Genomic DNA, 24,342 nt, shown 5'->3' on the forward strand with positions numbered 1-24,342 from the left:
ATTATTTTTATATAGTATTATATAAACGTTAATGCAGATATGTAAATATATTTTAAAAGTTATTTTTTTTAACGAGCATGTTTCTATTACGATACTCGTAATAGAACAACTATGACAATGCATCCAATCGGACAAATTTATCTTTAATACAATAGTTTGTGTCACGCGAGACCGATATTTGTGATTTTCTGGAATTCGGTTTTTATTTAATTTTATTTAATTATTCTCGCGTTTCGTTATAAACTTAATTCGATCATAAATTTCTCAACGTATTAAAACAAAAAGAAAAATAAACAAGAAAATATGAAAGAATACATCATATATCGTTTTATTAATAAAACTTTCTGATGTAAAATATACATTTTTATTTCAACACAAATTGTAATTATATAATTATTATAGATATTAAGAGAACAAAGTACAAATTTGTTATAAAGGTACTCGTAATAATTGAATAAGTCGATCGGAATTCACGTAAACACATAAAACATGTATTCACTTAAGACACGCGATCATCATTATTAAACATTTCAAAATGATTCAACAAACGATGTCCGAAGGTCATCCCTATTTTTTTCTATACTTTTCTCTCTCTCCCCTCTCTTCGTGACATTACATATTATGTCAATTGTATACGCGGCTCGTCAAACGCGAGCGTTAATTAATCGATTAAAAAAAAGTATCGTTCTCCATATCGTAATAAAAAATTGTCTGGTAATATAAAAGTATATGTTACAACGTTTATTGCATAAAAACACGTGAAACAATTATGCGATCGTATTATTATCACGATATCTATTTAAAAATATTAATTCGATTTGATCGAATGAAATAATAAATAAATAAATACAAATAAATGATCGTTACAGTATTTAAGAGTTCATGCGAAAACGTGTATCGTAACAGTTTAAAAAAAAAATCATTTAAAAAAAAAGAAAATAATCAAAATTTATATTTAACGTTAGATTATAATCTGAAAATAATTTGCATTACAGATAATATAAATATAATAAAACAAAAGGAAAGAGAAACATTTATAAATATTCAATTATTTTTAGAACCAATCGCGTAATTTAATTGATTAGGTATACGTATAATCATGTCGAAATAAATTGAATATATAGAAAAAAGTTGTTCACACACGAATTCAAAGAAAATCAAGTTAAATCGTTGTACCCGATAAAAGTAAATACATGCTCGATCCTATAGACAAAGACGCGCGCGCACGTATACTCTTACACACACACACACACATAGGTACATACACAGATCTAGAAGAAGATAGAAAAAGATGGAAAACACTGTATTGGAGTTGCCCGATTGGTCATACCTTTCATTCGTGTGTCAAGTTAATATAACTGTGAGAACTAGTCGCATCTTCGTTGAAGATTTGTTAGTATTAGTGGGGTGCAAACGTAGATAAAGAAAGAAAGCAAGCAAGCAAGAGAAGGAAAGAGAAAGAAGAAGAGAGAGAAAGAGAGAGAGAGAGAGAGAGAGAGAGAGAGTGTCCGGTGCACCGTGTGGCGGCAGTGCCGGCACACAGGGTGGATTGATTTTTCCTTTGCTGACGTCACAGTGAATTCAGCATGCGCGACATGCTCGAAAACGAGGAGAGAAGAGAACGTTCGTCGTCGACGTCGACGTCGACGACGAGGAGAACGTTTAACCAACGTTCGTCGTGTAATAAAGAAAGAAAGAAAATAAAAGAGAAAAAGAGAGAGAGAGAGAGAGAGAGAGAGAGGCAGAGAAACAAATAGAAAAAAAAAAAAGATATTTTCTCTAATATATTTCTCCATATAACACAAAATTTCCAGTTAATTCAAATAATTGAAATTATCTAATCGTAATATACAATATAACGGAATTTGTATCGTCGGGAAAGGAAAAAAAAATAAGCAAAGACACGCCAAAAATAATAATAAAAAAAAAAAAAAATAAAAATAAAAGAATTTTTGAAGGAGAGATCAGACTGCTATTCTAATTCAACAACACGGAATTATACCTGTGACAATTCTTAGGATCGTGCTTGTTGTATGTACCTGGCTATCGGCCAATTTCCATTATCCATACGTGAGAATAAAAGAGACAGAGAGAAAGAGAGAGAGAGAGAGAGAGAGATATATAACCCAGTGTGTTCGTTTTAAATATCGTACGGTGGTTGTAAAACTTGAGGGGGTAAAACAGGGAGGAGAATAGAATAGAATAGAAGATAATAGAAAGAAGAAGAAGAAGAATAAGAAGAAGAAGAAGAGGAATAAGAAGAAGAAGGGGTGGAGAGATAGAAGAAAAGAAAAGAAGGAGAAAGAAGGAGGAGGAAGAAGAGGGGCGTTTAAGAAAGAGAGACAAGACAATTTGGCTGCGGTTCGGGGGTAGTAGAGAGGAACGTAGGGGTCACATCGGGTTCATTCAGTTGCAGTTCAGTTTGCCGTGTACTCGCGGATCTGAGAGAGCAATCTTATTGGTTCTTCCCCTCTCTCACTCTCTCATTCTCTCTCCCTCTCTCTTACTGTCATTCTTTCTCACTTATTGTTAAGTGAGACACACGTTATACACAAGTAACGTCCATTTGTATCTATCCATCTCTCTCTCTCTCTCTCTCTCTCTCTCTCTCTCTCTCTCTCTCTCTCTGTCTTTTTTATTTCTTTCACAATTTTTTTCTCTCTATCTCTCTGTGTTGAATTTTTTCTTGTATTTTCTTTAAAATTTTTAAACGACATAAAACACGCGAAATAACAAGTTAATAAAACCTCATTCCATTTTCATCCCACCCCTATATTTCCCACCTTCTTGATACATACGTGCACGTAGGGAGACAGACTCGTGCGCGCGCGCACACACGCCTGTATCCCTCTCTCTCTCTCTCTCTCTCTCTCTCTCTCTCTCTCTCTCTCTCTCTTTCTTTTTCTCTTTCTATCTCATTTCGTTGAGTCTCCACCGACACAGCACAATACAACGCGAACATCGTCGTTTCGTTTTCTCTCCCAGAGAGCGACAGTGCATTCTCCGAACGACGACGCACACGTGCGTCGATATGACGCCGTTGGGACACTTATTCATCCTCATCTTCTTCTTATTATTCTTCTTATTCTTCTTCGATCAGCAACAGAATCAGTAACAACAGCAGCAGCAACAGCAGCAACAGTAGTAGCAGCAGCAGCAGCAGCAGTGTTATCCACCACCACCAACCACCACCACCACCACCACCATTATCATCATCAGCACCACTACTACCACCACAACCACCACTTCTGCTACTATTCGCAACGATCATAGTGCGCGAATACCATTGGCTATTGTTGCTATTTTTAACGAAAGAAGGGAAAGAAGAGAGAGGTGGCCTGCTAATATAAAAAAAAGAAAAAAAATATAATAAAAAGGTGCCTGACATAGAGAGAGAGAGAGAGAGAGAGAGAACGAACGTATTCGACTTTTTTATCGAGCACACACCACCACCGTGGGTTTCCTTCATCATTTGTGTCCTTGGCACGAGACAAACTGTGACTGACGTACTCGGACGGACGATTCATTATTTTGTTAATAGAATTCACGTTTGACTGGATTTATTTGATTTTTATCTTTTGTTTTTTTCTTAGTGAGACACACAGACGATTTTTCATTAATATTATTATTATTATTATTATTATTATTATTATATTTGAGAATAAGGAAACGTCAGAAGAGAGAGACCCGAGAAGAAGAAACAGAAGGAAGGAGAATTGATTTGAAGAAAATTGGAAGTTTCATTAATCGAGGACATTTTTCATCGAGCAATTATTAGGGGTAAGCTTGTAGAATAAATAATTTATATCTTGAGCATGATCCTTTTTTTTGAAATTTTTACGATAGCTTGAGATACACATATGCAATACGTATGCATATTATATATTATTATAAAATCCCGTTATGCACTTTTTACTACATCGTTTGTTATTTTTATTTCTTTCTCGTTTCGCAAAAATTTGCAATCATCCTTGTTTGCCACCAAGGGGATCAATTTTATCAAACTTTCGTTCTGCGCGAGATCGATTTTAATCTTTACACAAATACATAATATTAATACACTATTACAATGATGAAAAATAAAAAAAAAAAAAAAAAAAAAAAAAAAAACTAAGAAAAAGAAAAGAAATAAACCAACGAGGTTAGTACAAATCGCGCATTTGAAAGTGACTGATAGATTGATAATACGATAAGAACACGCAAGCTGGCTAAAAACTCATCTACGTGTACGTGTACGTGTGTACGTAATTTTTTTCTTTTAATCTAAACTACTACATCCACTACTTCTATCTAACATATCGCATTTCCAAAGATTAACGATGAAAAAGTGAAGGAACCATTTCGTTTTTAGTTGGGGTAGGACGTCTGGAACTAATGTACATATGCATCTATATAATATATGTATATGTATATGTGTGTGTGTGTATATATTTCGAGGTCGAACGGACGAACGTCGACCCGGTCGTTGACGAGACTCCGATCGTTTCATTGCTTTTCTCCCCTTCTTTCCACCCTTACTTACATCCGTTCGAGACACACCAATTTTATTTATACATACATATGTGTATATGTGTGTGTATATACATACTTAAAACAAAAACAATAAAAACTATAGTACGAAAAAGAGAATGAATATAATGTCGAGATAAATATTGAATAACTTTGATATTAACAAAAAAAAAATGTAAAACATCTCATTTTGTTTTTCATTTAATCAGATTAATATTCGTAAAGAATGAAGATGAGAATGAGAAAACACGTGTACAAGTGAAACGTATGTTAAAACCCGCGTGTTACAACGTTGGTCAATGATATAAATATATGTATGAACGAGTATACATATATATGTGTGTTAGAAAGAACTGAAGTTTAATTCACGTGTGTTGTTTGGAAGTACAGTTGAAGTATTATACAACAATGTTAGTTTTAACTCAATCTTATTCTATCTAATTTAATATTTCTCTCTCTCTCTCTCTCTCTCTCTCTCTCTCTTTGATAAAATTTATGATCGCACAATATGCGAATGATGATGATCATCGTTTATTTTCCATTTGTGTTTTCAATCGATCCGTTCACAATCAACCTACGTTAAAACTTATCTCGGTATATACATATATCTTTTTCTGAAAATTATTTTCAAAAAATAGGATCGATTGGAGTATGTAAATGATTCAGGAAACATTAATTTTCTATTTCTTCTTTCTTAGACCGTTTTCTCATTCATCCGCATCCCATCGTCTTTTAGTATCTTTCATATCTTCTTTCCTTCTCTCTCTTTCCTTTTATCTATCCATCTATATATCTATCTATCTTTTTCTTTCTCTCTCTCTCTCTCTTTCTCTCTCTCTCTCTCTCTTTCTCTCTTTTAGCTTATATAAGAGAGTTCACAACGAACAAGAGCGTCCCTGGTTTCAATGCAGCACCGAACCTCGAATCAGCTGTACCATGTAGTACTTACTTTGCTTTCCTTACTAATTGATTTCTCTTGATTTTTTTTTTCTTCCCCCTTTTGTGTTTTCCTTTCTTTTTTTTTCTAATTAAAAAATATATATTATAATAATCTTGATATTAAAATTTATCGTACTTTGTTTTATCGTATGGTTCCTCCTTATCATGGGAACGATATATACATTATGATACCACACGTATATTGATATCTTTCGAGGATTCTTGTTAGAACGAGTATGAATCGATTAAAAAGAAAGAGAGAGAGAGAGATAGTATGATCTTCTTTATCAAAAGGATTCTATACTAAGCTTGCAAAAGTTCGAGGCTCGATTGTTGCCGCATCATCATCGTCTCGGATCGATCATTTTAACTACACGAACTCGGATCGGACGAGTAGCAATTGAAATGTCACGTGGCATCGTTATAACTCTCTTGGATTCTATCAACTATACGTCTACTTATATATATATATATATATATATATATATATATATATATATATGTACCTATTTTTTATATACGCGAACATTAGGAGATAGATTTAGAAAAATAACAAAAAGAAAAAATAAATTCCTGACGTCAAACTTCACTTTGAATTATCTTTAAATAAAACTATACATATAATATGTGTGTGTGTGTGTGTGTTGGTGTGTTTGTGCATCAGCCAATTGCATTTATATCATCACTTCTTACGATGAACAACATTTCTGAATGAATTTCTTAAACGAGTGTGAATAAAAGATGAAAATATGAGCGTTTCTGTCTCTCCCTAAAGAAGATGATCGATCGATCACGTTGTTGTAAGATATATATATACGATTTAATTAGTTTTATGTTAGTATTAAAACCATGTTAAACGTAACTCAAAATATATTATCCTCTATCGTACGATTATTATTATTTTTAAATAATATTATACGCGTTATACAGGAGAACTTTTATTTTATCGTATTTTTCCGAGTACTCAGAATTGATGTTTAAAAAACGGATAAAGTATCTATAGTATATGTTATCGTGAAAGAGCAAAATTGGATAATGTCAAGATTCGCATGGTCGTTTAGTTATATATGTCTGAAAATGTTAAGGTATAAGAATAAACTCAAATATTCGACGTGTTTGATACGTGTTGACATTTCACCATGCGAATCTTGACATTCTTCAATTTCTATCTTCCACGATAACATATATATATATATATACATGTGTGTTACGTATTATAAATTGATAGTAAAAAGAAAAAAAAAAAGAAAAAGAAAAGAATAAATTGAAGAAGAATAAATACTAAGGAGTCTAGAAATAGAAAAATAGACAGTTAGATTGTACTTGTTAGATTATATTGTGTTGGTAGTGGCGTTGTTGGTGCAGTTAATCGTCCCTCAACTACTACATACATATAGGAATGTTGCGACGAGCGTTTAAAAATGTCCGCTTGTAACTCTTCCCGTTCCGCATTACAGAACATAACAGAACATAACATAACAGAACAGAACAGAACAGAATAAAACAGAATAGAACAGAACAAGAACGTCAACTCGTGATTAACGGATGAAAGAGGTCGACAATAAGAGGAACGTTTACTTAATTAATCTGGCTGGCAGGCTGGCTCGTTGACCCCGGACCCCGCCGTTGATCTCGGGATTCGCAATATTTGGATCGTCCTTCAGAGAAAATTGATTTCAAAGTGAATAAGATTAAACAGTAGTAGTAGTAGTAGTAGTAGTAGAAGAAGAAGAAGAAGAAGAAGAAGAAGAAGATTAGAAAACTTTCAATTTACTTGACATATTATTTCTTTTTTTTTCTTTTTTATCTTTTTCACAAAGTTTACCCCATCCCTCTTTTATACTAGTATCGAGAGTTGTTCAATAAATAATATAATGATAGAATATGATTTTTTAAATTAATAAATACACTGATATTATCGTATATACTCGAAGAACTCTTTTTAATGTTTTATATTTTTAAATAAACGATCGATACCGTGTATCTTCAATAATTAATATATTATATAGTCTTCCTTTTTTTTTTGGAATTATTTTAATAAAAAGTAGTATTGTTATTTTTTTTTTCGGGTTGTTTTAAATTCTTACATTCAAATAAACGAATGTGACGTTATTTTATCACGTATTTGACAACACAATTTTTCGTAATATATAATATATTTAAATGAATGATACATTTTTTTTTAAATATCTACATTTATCGAGTGACTTTTTTTAACGTTTTATATATAAATAATTGAATTTATTGTGCCAAACCAATACTTTATTTTACTTTACTTACATGCTGACCTCTCCGTGAGTCGCGTTCTGCAATGCGCCAGTTCGAGCTTTCATGCTCTTTCTCTTTCTCTCTCCCTCTCATTTTCTTTTTTTATTTCCTTCGCAACCTTATCAGGATATATTTCTAACTTCCCTGAAAAAACTTACATCTTTTTGTTAACTTCTAAAAAAAAAAAAAATATATATATAATTTTCTTTCATTCCTTTCATATTTCTTCGAATCAATAACAAGTTTTATTTTATCGCGTGCATACCGTTAAGAAAAAAAAAAAATAAAAAAATTGAAGATTATAATATATTATAAAGAAAATATATATTGCTGTGAAATTTTTTGCCCTGTTTTAAGTGACTTTGACTATGCTTCTTATTTTTTTTTCTTTTTCCATTCGTTTAATCATCGTTCGTTAAGAACTTTCGGGAAACGTTTCCGCAGGCCATTCTCGTGTCACAAGCAATACATTCAACATAGATTCACATGTAATATCGATCATAGGTTTGAACGAAACAGGAAAGCTCATTTCAATACTTTGATCGCTTTCTTTTTGTGTATGTATGTTTCTATATCTGTTTCTTTCTGTATATTGGCAAGTTATTCTTGTTTCAAAAGGTTTGCACAATTTCCGATATCTTTCGCGAATTTCCACGATACAATTACTTCTATCTCTTTTTTTTTTCTTATTGTTACATTTATTTTTTTTTTATTTGTATCGTTCATTTTAATCGTAAATATATTCGATTTGTGTGAATCGAAATCACATTTGTCAAGTTTTGCATTATACTTTGGATTATTTTTGTAAGAAATTGAAAGCGCGAGATAGATGAACAAAATTGGAATATAGAAATTAATCGTAACTTGTTAAATGTCGAATTTCATTGTATTTAATTTTTTCAATTTGTTTGAAGAAAGGGTAGAAAAAAGGCAAATTGATATGCAATTCATGAAGTTTCTCTTCTCTCTCTCTCTTTCTTTCGTGTTCCATCATATTCTAGTCAGGGTCTCTCATTGCACTCCTGTTTATGAAGCGAGTGCACAATTACTAACACGTCGTTTCTGCCCATTTAATCCATTGATTCAAGGAACGCGTCCAGGACAGGCTAATTCATGCGTGCATTTTCTTCTGCATCGGACATGTTTGTTTACTCGCCAACGCGTTATCAATGACAACAACTATTATATATTCTATCCAATCGATTATTCTTTTTATTGAATTTCGTAATAAAAACTTGCAGAAAATATTGTTTGACCATTTTCCAAACAATTGTATACATTTTTATGGAAATAGAAAAAATGAAACTTATATAATGATATTTTAATTAAGATTTTTTAAAACAAAACACAAGAAATCTTATCTTAAATTTATAAAAAAGAAAAAATATGAATTGAACATAATAACTATTCTTAACATATCATATATTTAAAATATAATCGTTTACAAATGTAATATTTAATATTCCCTGTAAGTTATGTGTGTGCATATTTAACCAACAATCAAATACGTTTGACAAATGAATACTATAGATTTAAAAAAACTAATCAAATATTTAATTAGAAGATATTGTTTTTGTACAATTCCTTCTGTAGGTCCTATATCCTTCAATTAATGTTGAAAGGATTCGACCAGTGTATCAGTGTGTTTGTATGTGTGTATGTATGTGTGTGTAAATAGTATATACGGAAATTGAAAACGTGTGCGTAGAAAGTAGGTCAAATTGGAGCATATCCACAACAACCAACCAACCAACCAGCAGCAGTAGCAGCAGCACTAACAGCAACCCATTCTTTATAGAATCCAAGAAGAGAATGATTAGTAACGAAATAGTATGGTTATGGTAATAATAGTAATAGTAATAGAGTAACAATACTCAAGTCGAGTTGTAATTGACGTTTGTTTTTTCTTGATTTTTTTTTTGTTTTGACGTTTTCCTTATAAACGGAACGAAATGAAAACACAAAAAACACACGTGTCACAGTGTTAGCGTATAAATGTCGCGGATACGTGTCGCACTTTTCGACCGTGAAGTTTCCGCAATATGTATAACAACGACAAGGACGAAAAACGCAGTTTGCCACGTAATCCTGACGTGGTTGAAAATCGATAGGGCTGCTTGATAAACGCGGATGGAAAGCTTGCTTTTACGGTTATCCGACAAATATTTGTATTTCGAATACATTCGGAAAATTATTAATTATTCTTCTTCTTCTTCTTTTTTCTTTTTCTTCTTCATTTTTGCTTCTGCCTTTTTTCCTTTTTTTTGTTACTTCCTTTTTAGGAATTGTATTTTTCCACCGAACACCGATTAAAAACGAATGTTCATCTTTATCGTTAAATAGAATATATGGGTCAAGTTGTATTGTTAAACGTATCAATATTTAATATGACGAAAATATTGTTCAACTTTAATCGCATGTATCTCATAATTTTGAAATCATTGTGTTCTATTTTAAAAAGATACATTGAATTTAAAAGCATTAAATTACAAATAATATTTATTGTATTATTATTAACTGTTCGATGAATCATCGACGATATAAAGAAAACCAAACGTAAAATCCCAAAAAATACTCATTGTCTTCTCTTTTTTTTTTGTTAATTTAAATGTTTCAACTTAATTTACTCATCAAAGTAGTTCTGAGTACCTTTCCGTATAAATCGAATTTATTAACAACCGATGTTAGATTTTTCAATTAAAAAAAGAAAAACAACAACATTAACAAATTTTTATTTAGATATAAAATAATTAAGAATCGTATCTCGAGTACAATTATTAATAAACAATTACAAATTTTGATATTAGTTATGGTTCAATCCGATGCATAGCGAAACAGAAAGAGAAAGAGAGAGAGAGAGAATGAGAAAGAAAGATAGATGCATTAACTTAGGGACCCTTCATTTGAAAGCATAATAAATTATAATTTCGTCTCTTTGACACACTAAAATAAGAGAGCGAGAGAGAGAGAGAGAGAGCGTGAGAGTGAGAGAAAGAAAGAGACTCATTTACGTAAAATGAAACGAATTCAGGATTCAATTATACCGTAAGACTAAAACGAAAGATTTAATTAGGAAAAGTAGGCCACTAGCTCGTTAATTATCTTTCCCTTTTCAACGATGTTCGACAGCTTTGATATAAATGCATACACAATAACTTTACACTTTTAGAATAGTCATTGATCCGACCAGCAAAGAAAAAATTAAACACGATAACAGTATTTTATACGATCAACGTGAGATTTTTCTCAATACGATTGTTATTTTTAATTTTTTCGTATTTTTCGAATAATCCATTAGAGGGAATGAAGGTATTAAAACATTTGTGTTATCTCGTTCATATCTCTCGTTTGGATAATGAATTTCGATCGATTTGCAAGCTCGAATTATATTACTCTTGGTGTCCTTGTTAAAAATAACTTATCGTCAAATGAATATTAAACGGACGAATAAACTTTCGTTTTTTTTTTCTCCCGTATAAACTATCTGACGTAATTTATATATATACATATGTGTGTGTGTGTAATACATTTACAGGTATGTCTGTCTGTGTATGCATAGATTGACGTCACCTGGCACACTGACTATTAACTTGTCTATCGATAGAAATAAAGATAAAATAAATAATAATAAATATAAATAAAAATAATAATTCTCTCTTATCCTGGGTCGGAATTGTTATTTTTTAATATTTTTTTTTTATTTTACATACGCGTAATATGTGTTAAAAAATGATAACGAAAAATTACACATTAAATGACGTTACTTTTACCTTTCTTTTTTCTTTGTGTTCTTTGTATTATTACTATCTTTATTATTAATATAAATCATAACTCGACTAATCGGTGAATATTAAAACACGCGAGGGTGATTATTTTTTTTTTTTTCATTTATCGTCTAGTTTCGTCCTCGTTCTAAGCTTGGCCTGATTCACGAAACTTTTCTACGATATTATTACTTTGATTATCTACAGTTTGATGATGAAAAAATACGAGATTACATGATAGGTCTGCGAGATCTGTTTGTCGATATTAAAAATAAAGAAAATTTGACGAGGGTTGAGTCATAATTTGTTTTTTTTATCTTTGACGATACCTTAACGTTTTCTACCTATCTCTCTCTCTCTCTCTTTTTTTCTTTCTCTCTTTTTATCTATTTATCTATCTATCTATCTAATTAACTATATTTTTATTTCTTTCTTTTATAAGATATTATATGATCATAGGGAAATAAACGAAGTAATCTCGGTATTAATAGACACCGGAAATTTATTTTCTAACTTTTCATAATCGATAAGTTCGACATGAATGTTAGGCATCCCGTGTGATCCCATTCCCGAGTAAATTAATAATACAAAGATGAATTATCTTAAACACGAATATATATATATATAAACGTATATATATATATACACACACAATATCCTTTAAAAGAAATCACGAGTTTCGAGAAATATATATATAAGCGTAACGACTTTTACAAAATATAATATTCGAACAAACGAGATATCTTTCAATTTTTTTTTTTTTTAATCGTAATCAGATTTTTTCTCCACGTACAGGTACTCACACACACACACATACGTGAGTGCATTATCTATATATATGAAAAAAAAAAAATCGAATAGGCCGTACACCGGTGCGAGTGTTGTCTTTCAGGGTTAAGGTGATTTAAGTTGCGAAGGGTTCGATTCTAAATATAAGGAAACCGAGACACACATTAAAAGGCGGGGTACGGGGGGAGGAGGAGGAGGAGGATGAGGGGGAAAAGGGGAGTAAAGAAGGAGGTAACGAAATCAATAGGCATACCGAGTTTATGTGCACTACTACACAGTCTTATGTTAAATGTAAATCCGTTAAGAATCGTGCCTAAAATATCCGCGTCATCTAATATCACGTTGGTCGGTTATTTTCCGTTGACGAATTTTATGTTAGAATTTGTCTATTTCACGTGCACGTGAATCGGATTGTACCGGTTATCAAAACTGGCTAATACTCGTATTTCAGATCCCAAAATATTTTCCAAAAGAGCTCTTGCATTAAGATTTTAATAGAGAGTTCAGATTCTTCGCGATTAGATGCACGACAATTTTCTTACGTTAGATTTCAATTATTTCGCGTATATGTATAATAGTGTATACATATATTATAATAATCGTGAGTATATATTATATTAAAATAAATGAATATCATAATTATTAATCAATTCTTCTAATCATATATGTGCCCACATAATTATGAAAGTGGTTTTAAGTCAAAATTAAAAAAAAATATGAGTTTATTAGTTATGTCACATATCACATTATTTTAAACTAAATTAATTCAATGTAATTTTCACGATATTGTCAAAAATGAACGGTTAGATAGTATTTGTTATTTCAATATTATATAGAATTCATTTAATATTCAAATGTAATCCTTTAAATATCTCGAAACAAGAGATATATGACTTAGACCACTTTCATAATTATAGGCACATATATTGTATTCATTGTGTCCGTATATTTTTTTTAAATATTGTTTTAATAATTATTTTTGGATAATTAAAAAATTAACTTATTGTTGTTCCATCGAAGATCTTATTTTCATTTACATTAAACGAATGGTTAATAAATAATGTGCAGATTATCTAACATAAGTAATTTAAGAAATGCAACAATTTTCAACACTTTAACGGATCACCCTAGTTAATCTGCATATTACTTAGATAATTGATTTCTACATTTTCTTTTTTAACGGTAACATATAATATATATTTGATTGTTATATTTTACGTAGATTATTTCTCGAAGAAATAATCTACAAAAGGGGAGGAAGATTTGGATCGACAGTAGGTCGAAAATCGAATGTGGTGTTCGTGTTGGTTAACCAAAGAAGTATCGGTGACAACTACGGTTACGGTAGCTCCGTATTCGGACGATCTGGCACGTGAAAAAGGATATTGGATGAAAAAGGGAGATTGCCGGTGATGGACAATGAGCAGCCGCACCAGGAACTGGTCAAGTGCGTGGTCGTGGGTGACACAGCAGTCGGAAAGACCAGATTGATATGTGCTAGAGCTTGCAACAAACACGTTTCCCTTTCCCAATTGTTGACTACTCATGTACCAACTGTTTGGGCAATTGATCAGTATCGGATTTATAAAGACGTAAGTCTTATATATTATTATTAATTATTATAATATATGTGATTGATTTATTTATTTTATATATATATATATATATATAGTTATAATATGATGAATATATATTTTATTATATTATAATATCTGTTTGACGATCTATGATAATAGATCCTATTATCATAATTATTATTGTTAGGTATTGGAACGATCGTGGGAAGTCGTAGACAACGTAAACGTTTCATTACGCCTTTGGGATACATTTGGGGATCACGAAAAGGATCGTAGATTTGCCTACGGCAGGTTAGTCTTTTACAAATAATTTTGATTAACTCAAAAATAGAATATTAAATCCTTTGTCGTATATCATTTTAATTCCGACGAAATTCTGTGACGTTTACGTTTGACTTGCGTTCGTTCGATTTAAAATAATTGTCACGGCGAGTAAGATTCGTCAAAGTTATGGCAAAGAGATTAACGTTTGTTTAAAATTCTTTTAAAAAAAAAGAAAAATAAAATAATACAACTCGCGCGAAATAAATGATTAATATTTGATATTAAATTTGTGTGCATTAATCTTTACGTACAGATCCGACGTGGTGTTATTATGTTTCTCCATAACAAATCCCGTTTCTTTACGAAACTGCAAAGCAATGTGGTATCCAGAAATACGTCGATTTTGTCCCCAAACACCGGTCTTATTGGTTGGATGCAAAAACGATTTACGATATATGTATCGAGATGAAACCTATTTGAATTACTTCCGCGATCGTAGTCCTTTCGTAAGGTAAGTTACAAGTTAACATATTTCTCTGTGTATATATACATATACATATATGTAACTATTACCTACTATCCACTTTCAATCGATTACTATGAAATAATGTGATTTCCTTACCTGCTATTCGATTTCCGTTAATACATATCTATCTCTTTTTCTCTGACAAGTAAAGAAAAATAACGAAAACGAACCAATACGAATCGAGTATCTATAAATATCGGGTTTAGTTATTTTTATAATTAAAATGTCTATGAACATTTCATATCAATCAACATTGTTCGAACATAAGAATTTATTATTGAAAAAAGAAAATTTCATATACGATCCATTTAATTTCGAGAAAAATTTATTGTATTCAACGAAAAAATAAAATCATGATAATAAATCAATCTGTAGTATATTTTAAGAAACATATTTAACCGATAATGTTAAGAAAAACCATCTGATATTTGGACATATTTCCCTAGTGTTTGAAAAATAATTTACAGAATATCATAGAAGATTCATTCGAATATATATATATATACACATAGATTATTCGATGTAACTTCGAATATTGAACACTTTAATAGTAAAGTATGTCAAAGTATTGATTCCTGGGGAGTCTTCGTTGGTTTATCACTTTCCTCTTCTCACCAATGACGTCGAAGAGAGAGAAAGAGAGAGAAAAAGAGAGAAAAAGAATTTCCATTGACATCGGATAAATCGAGAACGAGAGTGTTTGAGACTAAATTAATATCAAATCTTTTGTTAGACGTCATTGTATATCACCATACTTTTCCTCTCCCACGAGAATTTGTCCAAAGTTCATCCCGACTTTTAGCTATTCTCTTGCGAATACACGTATATTCACTTTAACGATGATAAACTTTAGAAAAGAAAAAAAAGAAGAAAAAAAAAGAAGGAAGAAAGAAAGCAAGCGAGAAAATATTATTCTGGATGTTTGTTCTTTTCTTTTCTTTTCTTTTCTTTTTTATTTTTTTCAATAATTATTTCCAAGGCGGTGGGGGACCAAACTTTTATATAAATAGAGTAATTTATTAATCAACTGATGATTATTATTTGATATTGTTTTTCTAATGAATTTTAGGGCTACGAGAAAAAGTGATTTGGTCATGCCTGATCAAGCAAGAGCAGTAGCACGTGAATTAGGCGTGTGTTATTACGAGACAAGTGTATTCACTTATTATGGTGTCAACGAAGTTTTCGAAAATTCTATACGTGCTGCCCTAATTGCTAGAAGACAACAACGTTTTTGGATGACTAATTTAAAAAGGGTACAAAGGCCCTTGCTTCAGGTAAATAATGATTATTATTTAATATTGTGAAAAATAATATATATACGGCTCTAAATTGAAAATAATTAATTATTATTATTATTATTATTATTATTATTTCTTTTTATTTTTTTTTTATTTTAGGCACCATTTTGTCCACCTAAACCAGTACCACCGGAAGTTTACCTAACAGCCAGTACATATGAAGAAAACATGAAAACATTATGGACAAAGCCAGTTCACACCGATGTCACATTAATAACAGGCAATTGCACATTTCCGGCGCATCGATGTTTATTAGCTGCAGCTTCGCCTGCATTTCATCGACTATTTTCAACTGAACTTGCCCACGAACATACACCGAGAAGTTCAAGCGAATCCAGTATGGTAAGATAACGTTATGAACGTATTTTCTTTTGCCAATATTTTGTTAAATAAATATGATCACAAGTATTAAATAATATAAATTATTTTATAAAGAGAGAGAGAGAGTAGATATATTAAAAAAAAAAGAAAATAAATATCGTTTAAAAATACCAACCCGATAAAACTAATAGCCTGTTTTTTTTTTTTTCTTCTACGATTATTATAAATATACGTAACTTTTGTATAGGTAAAAACATAAATAAAAGAAATTTCTAATTAGAATAATAAATCAAAATATACTTGTTTTATATTGTTCTCGATGTGCAATTAGGTCAGTACTTTCGGCGAGGCAACTGTCGGTGATTTTAACGACGATACCGAATGCCTCATTCGCATTGATCAAAGCAAACCCTCAAAGTGAGTTAATCTTTCAAATCCATGACCACACATACACGTATTCTTATATATTCCTATACTATTCGTGATATTTGATTTACAAGATATTCTTTATATATGTTATATATATTATTATATTATATATATATTTATATATATTTATATATTTTTTTAGAGTATGGGAACAATTGAAAAGAAGATCGAGTTTCCAAGTTTTACCAACGATGGATAATCAAAGAAAAGCCAACGGTGCTACGAGGGAATTAAATCATCCTGCTTTTCAAAATATACGGGTGTCCATGGTAATTGATTTTTCTTTTTTTTTTTGGGGGGGGGGAAACATTTATTCGCGATTATCTTAGAAACTTGAAATATTTATACACCCTTTTTTTCTTTTTTTTCTATTTCTGTTTCACGAAACATCATATAGAGTGAAAATTCTAACGGTGTACAACAACCAACTACAGTGGTGACACTTTCGAAGCTAATTACGCCACAAGCAATGCAGCAATGTTTGCAGTTCATCTACACAGGCAGCTTGGATAAACGGTATCACGATCTACAAGTACGTTGGGTCGGTAGAATATTTTATCAGAAAAGGTACATCCAATGCGAATGATTGAAAGAAAAGAGAAACAAGGAAACAACTCTTTATTATATTTTAACGAAGGTTCAACTAAAAAATTTCTAATTGTGATCTAAAATGTTTTCCACGAACTATTTGTGTGAACAATTAATTAATTTATTAATTATTTCCATTCTTTTTTTTTTTTTTTTTTGCCAAAACCTTTTCGAGATTTATCTTTCTACTTAACTCGTAATAGTAGTAGTAGTAGTAGTTATCTGCAGATATTACAATGAGATAAAAATTTAGCCCCAAAATTGAACACGAATATGAAATCTCACATTGAATTGAAATAATAATTTAGAGAAAAATCTTTCTCTAAAAAAATCTAAAAAAAGACTTTTGAACTCGACCTGTAATCAATTCTAATTGCATTAATTTAATTTCGATCTAACGATGATATTTAAATAACACCAAGGGTATTACTTTCACTATACTCTTTTATATACACACAATTACGGGATATTTTCAATTTATCTATTTATTTCGACACGATTTAAACGATAATAACGAACGACAACGTCAATCAAATGTAGGATCGAATCTAAAGAGAGAAAAAAAATACACACAAAACAAAAAATAAGAGAAAAAGATTAAGATTTTATATTAGTGAAAAAAATATTTAAACAAAATGAAAAAAAAACAACAACACGAAACTAACGCGGCTGTATTCTTTCAGACAGCTCCTATTGGGCTATTACTGGTTAGTACTAAGAACAAATTCGTTTGACAAACACACGTGACATTTTAAACACACTCATACATATATATATATATTACACGTACGAGCACACACGCATAAGCACGAGAGCACGCACGCATATATTTATGATAGAAGAATCATTTCATCGAGTGTGTGAGAATAATAATATAATACCCATTCGAAAGAAAATTATAATATCATCTAAGGCATGTGTTTCTTTTCTTTCCCATTTTAAAATATCAACAAAACATCTTTCCAGATTAATTATATTAGATTTTCGTTAATATCAAAAATTACCCATAGAAACAAAGGTCAAACGTATTTTTACCGTAGGAAAAAAGAAAAAAAAATGAATAATCGTTGGATACCCGATCATGATCATTGTTAGATCAGCATGAATTATTAACGGTTAATTTAATAACCAAAAAATTAGTAATAAAAATAATAACAGAGCTGAATCATAATTGCATGGACTATTTTCTATCATAGTCATCGAATTATCGTGGATGAGGTCTTGAATAAAATTCATATCGATCATCATCGTTTATTCATCATTACGAAATTAATATTTATGGAAAAAGAGAAAAAGAGAGAAAGAAAGAAAGAGAGAGAGAGAGAGAGAGAGAGAGGGATTTAATTATTAAAACATGGGATGTTTATTTACTTCAGGAGATCAGACAAGCAGCCGAATTCCTCGAACTACCACAATTACTTATGGTACTTGGCACCATACAAACTCGTGAACAATTTGCTAACAGTGATCTAAATAATCGTTACAAACAAGTGGTTAGACAACGACTCGAGGATATTTGTCTTGAACAAGGTACAATTATGTCATTTAATTATATATTTAACATTAGATTTACACGGATATTTTATTCACTATTTTTTAATAACTTACAAACATTGTTTGAATGAAAAGAAAAAAAAGGGGTAGTAAGAAGGAATTAATATTTATTTAAAAAAAAATAATATATTCAAGTTTTATATTGTAACAAAAAAATGTGAAATGAGTCAAATTAGTTCAGTCCGTGAAAATTTAATGTTAAGATTAATAATTAACATTACTATCCCTAAATTTAAATAAGATATTATTTTAATCGTTCTTTTTCTGTTGATCTACAAAAAAATTAGGATTGTTTGCCGATGTTGTATTCGAATTGGACGACGGTAGTATGCCAGCTCATCGTGCTATACTAACTGCTCGATGCGACGTCATGAAAGCAATGTTTTCCGGTGATTTTCGCGAGAGCAGTGCCAAAATCGTATGTTATTTTTTTAATTTAAATCATAATACGAGAGAGAGAGAGAGAAGGGTGGGAGGAGGTGGAGTGAGGGTTTTGGGAGTGAAACAATTTTTAATAATAATTCTTATTTTTATTTGTGTAATCGCAGATAGTATTTCCCGGTGTAAGAGAATACACGTTTCACAAGTTACTATGTTATTTGTACACGGACGAGGTACCAGCTATTTCTTCGGCCAGGTGTTTGAATCTTTTGGAATTAGCGAATAGATTGTGTTTGCCGAGATTGGTTAATCTAGTTGAAAGCAGAGTTATCGAGGATCTTAAAAGACTTTCGCAGAACGAAGGAAACGAGGCCGTTGAAAATTGTTTAAGACTTTTGGAACCGTGCAAGGTAGGTCAAATAAATTCAGAGATACGATTTTGATTTTGTTTTTTTCTCTCCTCACCTATAAATCACAAGTTTTTCTAAACGTATTTTTATTGTTGTTGAAATCTATAGTTACACAACGCGGATCAATTAGCGGATTGGTGTATGAATCATCTATGCGTTAATTATAATAAACTTTGTAAGATGTCACCGCGTAGCGTGCGTTTACTTCATCCAGAAAATCAAGAATATTTGAACGAACATCGATGGCCCCCAGTGTGGTACGTCATTTTTATTATTTTTATTTTGTATACAGGGTGGTCCACCAATCTTGTATGATCTTGAGTTATACGTACGTCATACACTCAAGCAAAAAATATTTACATTAAATTATGTATCTCTCTTCATGGCATATAACTTTTATATATAACAATATAATATAACAAATAACGGAAATATTTGATATGCTAACAATTGGTGGACCACCCTGTATAATTATATTATAACAAATAAGTGTAAACACATTTTAAAATTAAATTAATAATAATTATTATAGATGTGTTATACTATATTGTAAAGTATATATCGATCGTGTACAATTAACAAATTTAATTTAATTGTTTCTCAAACAAAATATTAAATGCAGTGTTTGTTTTTTTTGTTTTGTTTACAACAGGTATCTGAAGGATTACGATTATTATCAAAAATGTTTGGCGGAACAGGTTCGGGAGAACAAACCAACGTTGAAAAGAAATCGGAATCAATCGGTTTGCTTGTGTTTCTCAGGCGGCTCTAGTAAAACAAGACGCGAAAGTACGAACAATGGCGCCAGTAATAATGGCGGCGGTGCATCCGCATCATCCACCGAACAACAAGCAGCGGAACGTCCCCTTTTCGATGCATCAACGGAATCCGGTGAACAACAACAGGCCGTATGACAAGAGCCAAGCGGCTTAAGCCGCTCCGTCAGATTCATTTTGATTCTACCTGTGCTCTTGGTCTTCATTTGCACCATTTTTACCATTTTGATACTCCTACAGATTTATACTTAAGGTACGAAAAAAAAAAGTATACAAACCGATTAAATTAAAAAAGACAAATAAATTTAACGACAAATGTCGCGTTATCCACGCGCCCGCGAAAGAAAATTTAAAACAAAATAATAAAAGGGATAAAGAAAAATAACGAATAGAAGGAGAGAAAATACGTAAAGAAAAAATAAAGGAGCAAGAGACAAACAAACGCGACGAACGCGTACGTTTGCGAATATTTACGAAGATAAAAAAGTAAAGAAAAGAAATGATAAGATAAGATGAGAAAAGAATCGCAAATTTTTTCGCAGGATTTTAATTATTATCGATCAATTTTCTTTTCGATGAACATTTCGAAGCGTCTCTACTTTTTTCTGACCCCCGACTCTACCACCTACCCCCCTCACGCCTACCCCTTCGTGAGTGACGTTTCGAAAAATAGAAGATGAAGAAGAAATTAAAAAGGGGAAAAGAAAAAACAGAAGAACAGAAGAAGAAAATGTTTATAATCGACACAGAGAAAGTAATTAACGTGATTTTTAATAGATGATTATGATTATGATTATGATGATGATGATGACGATGACTTTGACAAGTGAAAAGAATTAAACAAATATAACAACAAAAACAATAATATTGATAAATGTTTTTCAAAGAAATGTTAATGAGTATGCATACATGCATACTCATTAAACACACACCACACACACACACAAAGAGACACACATATACATACGTTTGACTCGCATACACTTATTCGTTTTTCTGAAAACGTTCGCGCCTTGTTTTGTTGGTTGCGCGATTTCCACGTGAGAAACACAGACAACAAACTGGTGTAATCAATTTGAAACGTTTTGAGCGCGTCAATTAAAAAGACGCGCGTGTGCTAATAATAATAATAATTCGTAAAAAGAAAAAAGAAAAAGTTCCTGTTTGTTAAACGCCTCGATCGAAATTGTAAAACAATCAAATTCGCTAGAGTGCGTTATTTGTCTGTAAGAAAGATTTTCCTTTTGCAAAATGACGATTGATGGATGATATATTTTTTTGGAAGGGGAAAGAGAAAAAGATATAAGAAAGAAATATTTAGATAGGAAAAAAAGAAAGAAAGTAAAAAAGAAAAAGAAAGAGAGATAGATGAAACGAATTAAATGAAAGAATGGGGGAAAAATCGAAACCATAAACAACAAAATAAATAAATAAACAAACAAACAAACAAACAAACAAAATAAAATAAACTGCGAATCCTGCCGTTCGTTTTGGAGAAATCGAGACTGGCAACATCGTCCAACGAGGATTTAGAAAATTAATTGCAACGGGCTCTTTATTATTATTATTATTATTATTATTATTATTATTATTTTGCTATTTATTGGTTCAATATTTTATATCGACATATTCTTATTCGATATTTTAAATAAATGGTCAGTATTTATAATAAATTATCAGTATCCATTTTGTATAAATAATTAATACTGACTCAACTTTGACGATACCACGAAACGCAATCCTATTTCTGTTATAAACATTGATCATCAATTAAAATATTGACAAGAAATAATTTATGATTTATAATAAATAAAATATTTCTACATATACTGACCATTAATTTAACAAAGTAACTGATCAAGAATGCTTAAAAATATTGATCAAATAAATATCAGTTTCTTCTTATTATTATTATTATTATTATTATTATTGTTATTATCTTTTTATTAGATAGTCATGAACCCGTTTTATTGTCTTACGAAGAATTGAAAGAAACCCTTACGATCGTAAGGACGTTCAATGCAAGTTAAATAGTATCTTTTAAAATATAGAATTTTAACAAATGAAACGAGGAAAAACAAATGGACGAGCGTAAAGTTTAAAAATGTGTGTGTGAATATAATAATGTAATAAAATTAATATAGAAAAATATGATTAAAAGAAATCATGGCTGGTAAGCTCAACGGACGTTTGAAAAAAAGGTATATTATAATTAATACGTATATCTTGACTTACGATTATGCGAAATCATTTGATTTTCGTTAATTATGCGCGTCAGACTGAAGTAAACGAGCAATAGTGTTATAGATTATTATTATAATAATAAATACATACATACATACATACATACACATACATACATACACCAATACATACATATATACGCGTACGTACACTTAAAAATACTTACGCACGTTCATAAATACATACAATACATGCATACTTGTACACTTGAATACATAATTACATACGTACGATAAAGGAATGATATACATAAATTAGAAATGTAAGAGAAAGAAAGAAAAAAGAAAAAAACGAAGTGTATCGTATAAGTGAGTAAGAAAGTCGTTTTACCACTTAAGTTTGTGCGAATTTTTCATTCGAATTTTGACGAATAATTAAAATACGTGGAGCCCTGCATATTTTACCAACCAATCCACCCACCCACACTTCAATCGTTCCATTATCCACCATCACAAAATTCTATCATCTCGTTCATCCTAATTACCTATCCTTCCCCCCCCCCTTTCTCCACTTTCCTTGGGCCCAAACCATATTCATTAATAATATATATATATTGAAATAAATAAATAACGTAATCGCGTAAACGTGAGCACGAGTCTCTTTCGAGTGCAAGGAATCGTCGATTTTATTTTCTAATTTCAAGATGTTATCGATTGAAATATCCATCCGAATAATGAAATATTATTATAGAAAAAGAAGAAAAAGAAAGAAAAAAAAAAAAAGATAAATAAATAAACCACACATTTTTTTAGCACGATTATACTAATCTCAATTCCTTGCTTAAGGGATGTAGGAATAATATTAATAAAAAAAAAGAAAAAAAAAACACACAAACAAGAAAGTTCAGTGAGATTCTAAACGTCTTGAAATTAGGAATTTTAAAAAGAAGGTTTTTAAAGATCGAGATTTAATAAAAAAGATATTGAAAAATCTTATAATAGTAAGTGATATTTGGAATGATATTTTCACATAAAGAGAGATGAAACTACGACAATTGTAACATATCGATTATGGGTGTCTATCGGTTACGATTAACGATTGACTAAGCTTAAAATGATAGTGATAACAAAAAAACAGAAACCAAAACGAACAATAAAGAGAGAGAGAGAGAGAGATAGAATGAATGTATGATAAAAGAAAGAAAAAGGGATATCACGTTTGTAAAAGTTCGCACATAGGATTTTTAGTAATTAAAATGGTAATATTATAAACTAAGCTTGAAAATTCGCGCCCTTTTTAATCGCCAATCCGCGTATTATGATCCTTGCACGAGAAAAGAAACGTGTTAAACGTGATGATGAGGTTTTTAACGAAAAAAGAAAAAAAAAAAAAAAAAAAAAGAAGAAATTTATTAAATAATAATACGAGTTTAATTGTTCGTTTTTTTTTTTTTCTTTTCGTGCGCAGTAAAAAAACAGAGAACTTAAGAAGATCGATCGTTAATCGATTAATTGATGAATTAATACTAATAATAATAGTAATAATAATAATAATAATAATAGTTCATTTTGGATACTCATTATTCGTCATGGGCACACAACATCGGATCAAATCATCATTAAATCATATTCGGATTCATTTAATTCTAACGAAATTCAAAACGTCGAAGTAAATAATATTAATATTAATATTAATAATAATAATAATAATAATAATAATAATAATAATAATAATAATAATCTTGAATATAATTACGCGTAAA

General features: G+C 30.6%; 1 protein-coding gene across 3 annotated transcripts; it reads left to right on the top strand.

Annotated features, from left to right (window-relative positions):
* Positions 1-1,919: 1,919 nt before the first annotated feature.
* On the top strand, positions 1,920-20,690 carry LOC106786771 (rho-related BTB domain-containing protein 1). Of its 3 annotated transcripts, none has more exons than XM_014748530.1 (16): positions 1,920-2,031; positions 3,661-3,780; positions 13,492-13,861; positions 14,034-14,137; positions 14,424-14,621; positions 15,706-15,913; positions 16,037-16,279; positions 16,590-16,675; positions 16,830-16,956; positions 17,085-17,219; positions 17,959-17,982; positions 18,652-18,805; positions 19,117-19,247; positions 19,378-19,620; positions 19,729-19,877; positions 20,273-20,682. In XM_014748530.1, the coding sequence occupies exons 3-16, from the start codon at positions 13,682-13,684 to the stop codon at positions 20,532-20,534; spliced, it is 2,244 nt and encodes a 747-aa protein (XP_014604016.1). In that variant the 5' UTR covers positions 1,920-2,031; positions 3,661-3,780; positions 13,492-13,681; the 3' UTR covers positions 20,535-20,682. The 3 variants fall into 3 exon arrangements, with proteins under 3 accessions (XP_014604016.1, XP_014604017.1, XP_014604018.1); XM_014748531.1 differs by lacking the exon at positions 1,920-2,031 and adding an exon at positions 3,148-3,454 and having other exon boundaries at positions 20,273-20,690; XM_014748532.1 differs by lacking the exons at positions 1,920-2,031; positions 17,959-17,982 and adding an exon at positions 3,148-3,454.
* The last annotated feature ends 3,652 nt before the right edge of the window (positions 20,691-24,342 follow it).

Source organism: Polistes canadensis, unplaced genomic scaffold (genome assembly GCF_001313835.1).
Source record: "Polistes canadensis isolate GaletaPanama2010 unplaced genomic scaffold, ASM131383v1 scaffold_81, whole genome shotgun sequence".
NCBI classification, from domain to species: Eukaryota; Metazoa; Arthropoda; class Insecta; order Hymenoptera; family Vespidae; genus Polistes; species Polistes canadensis.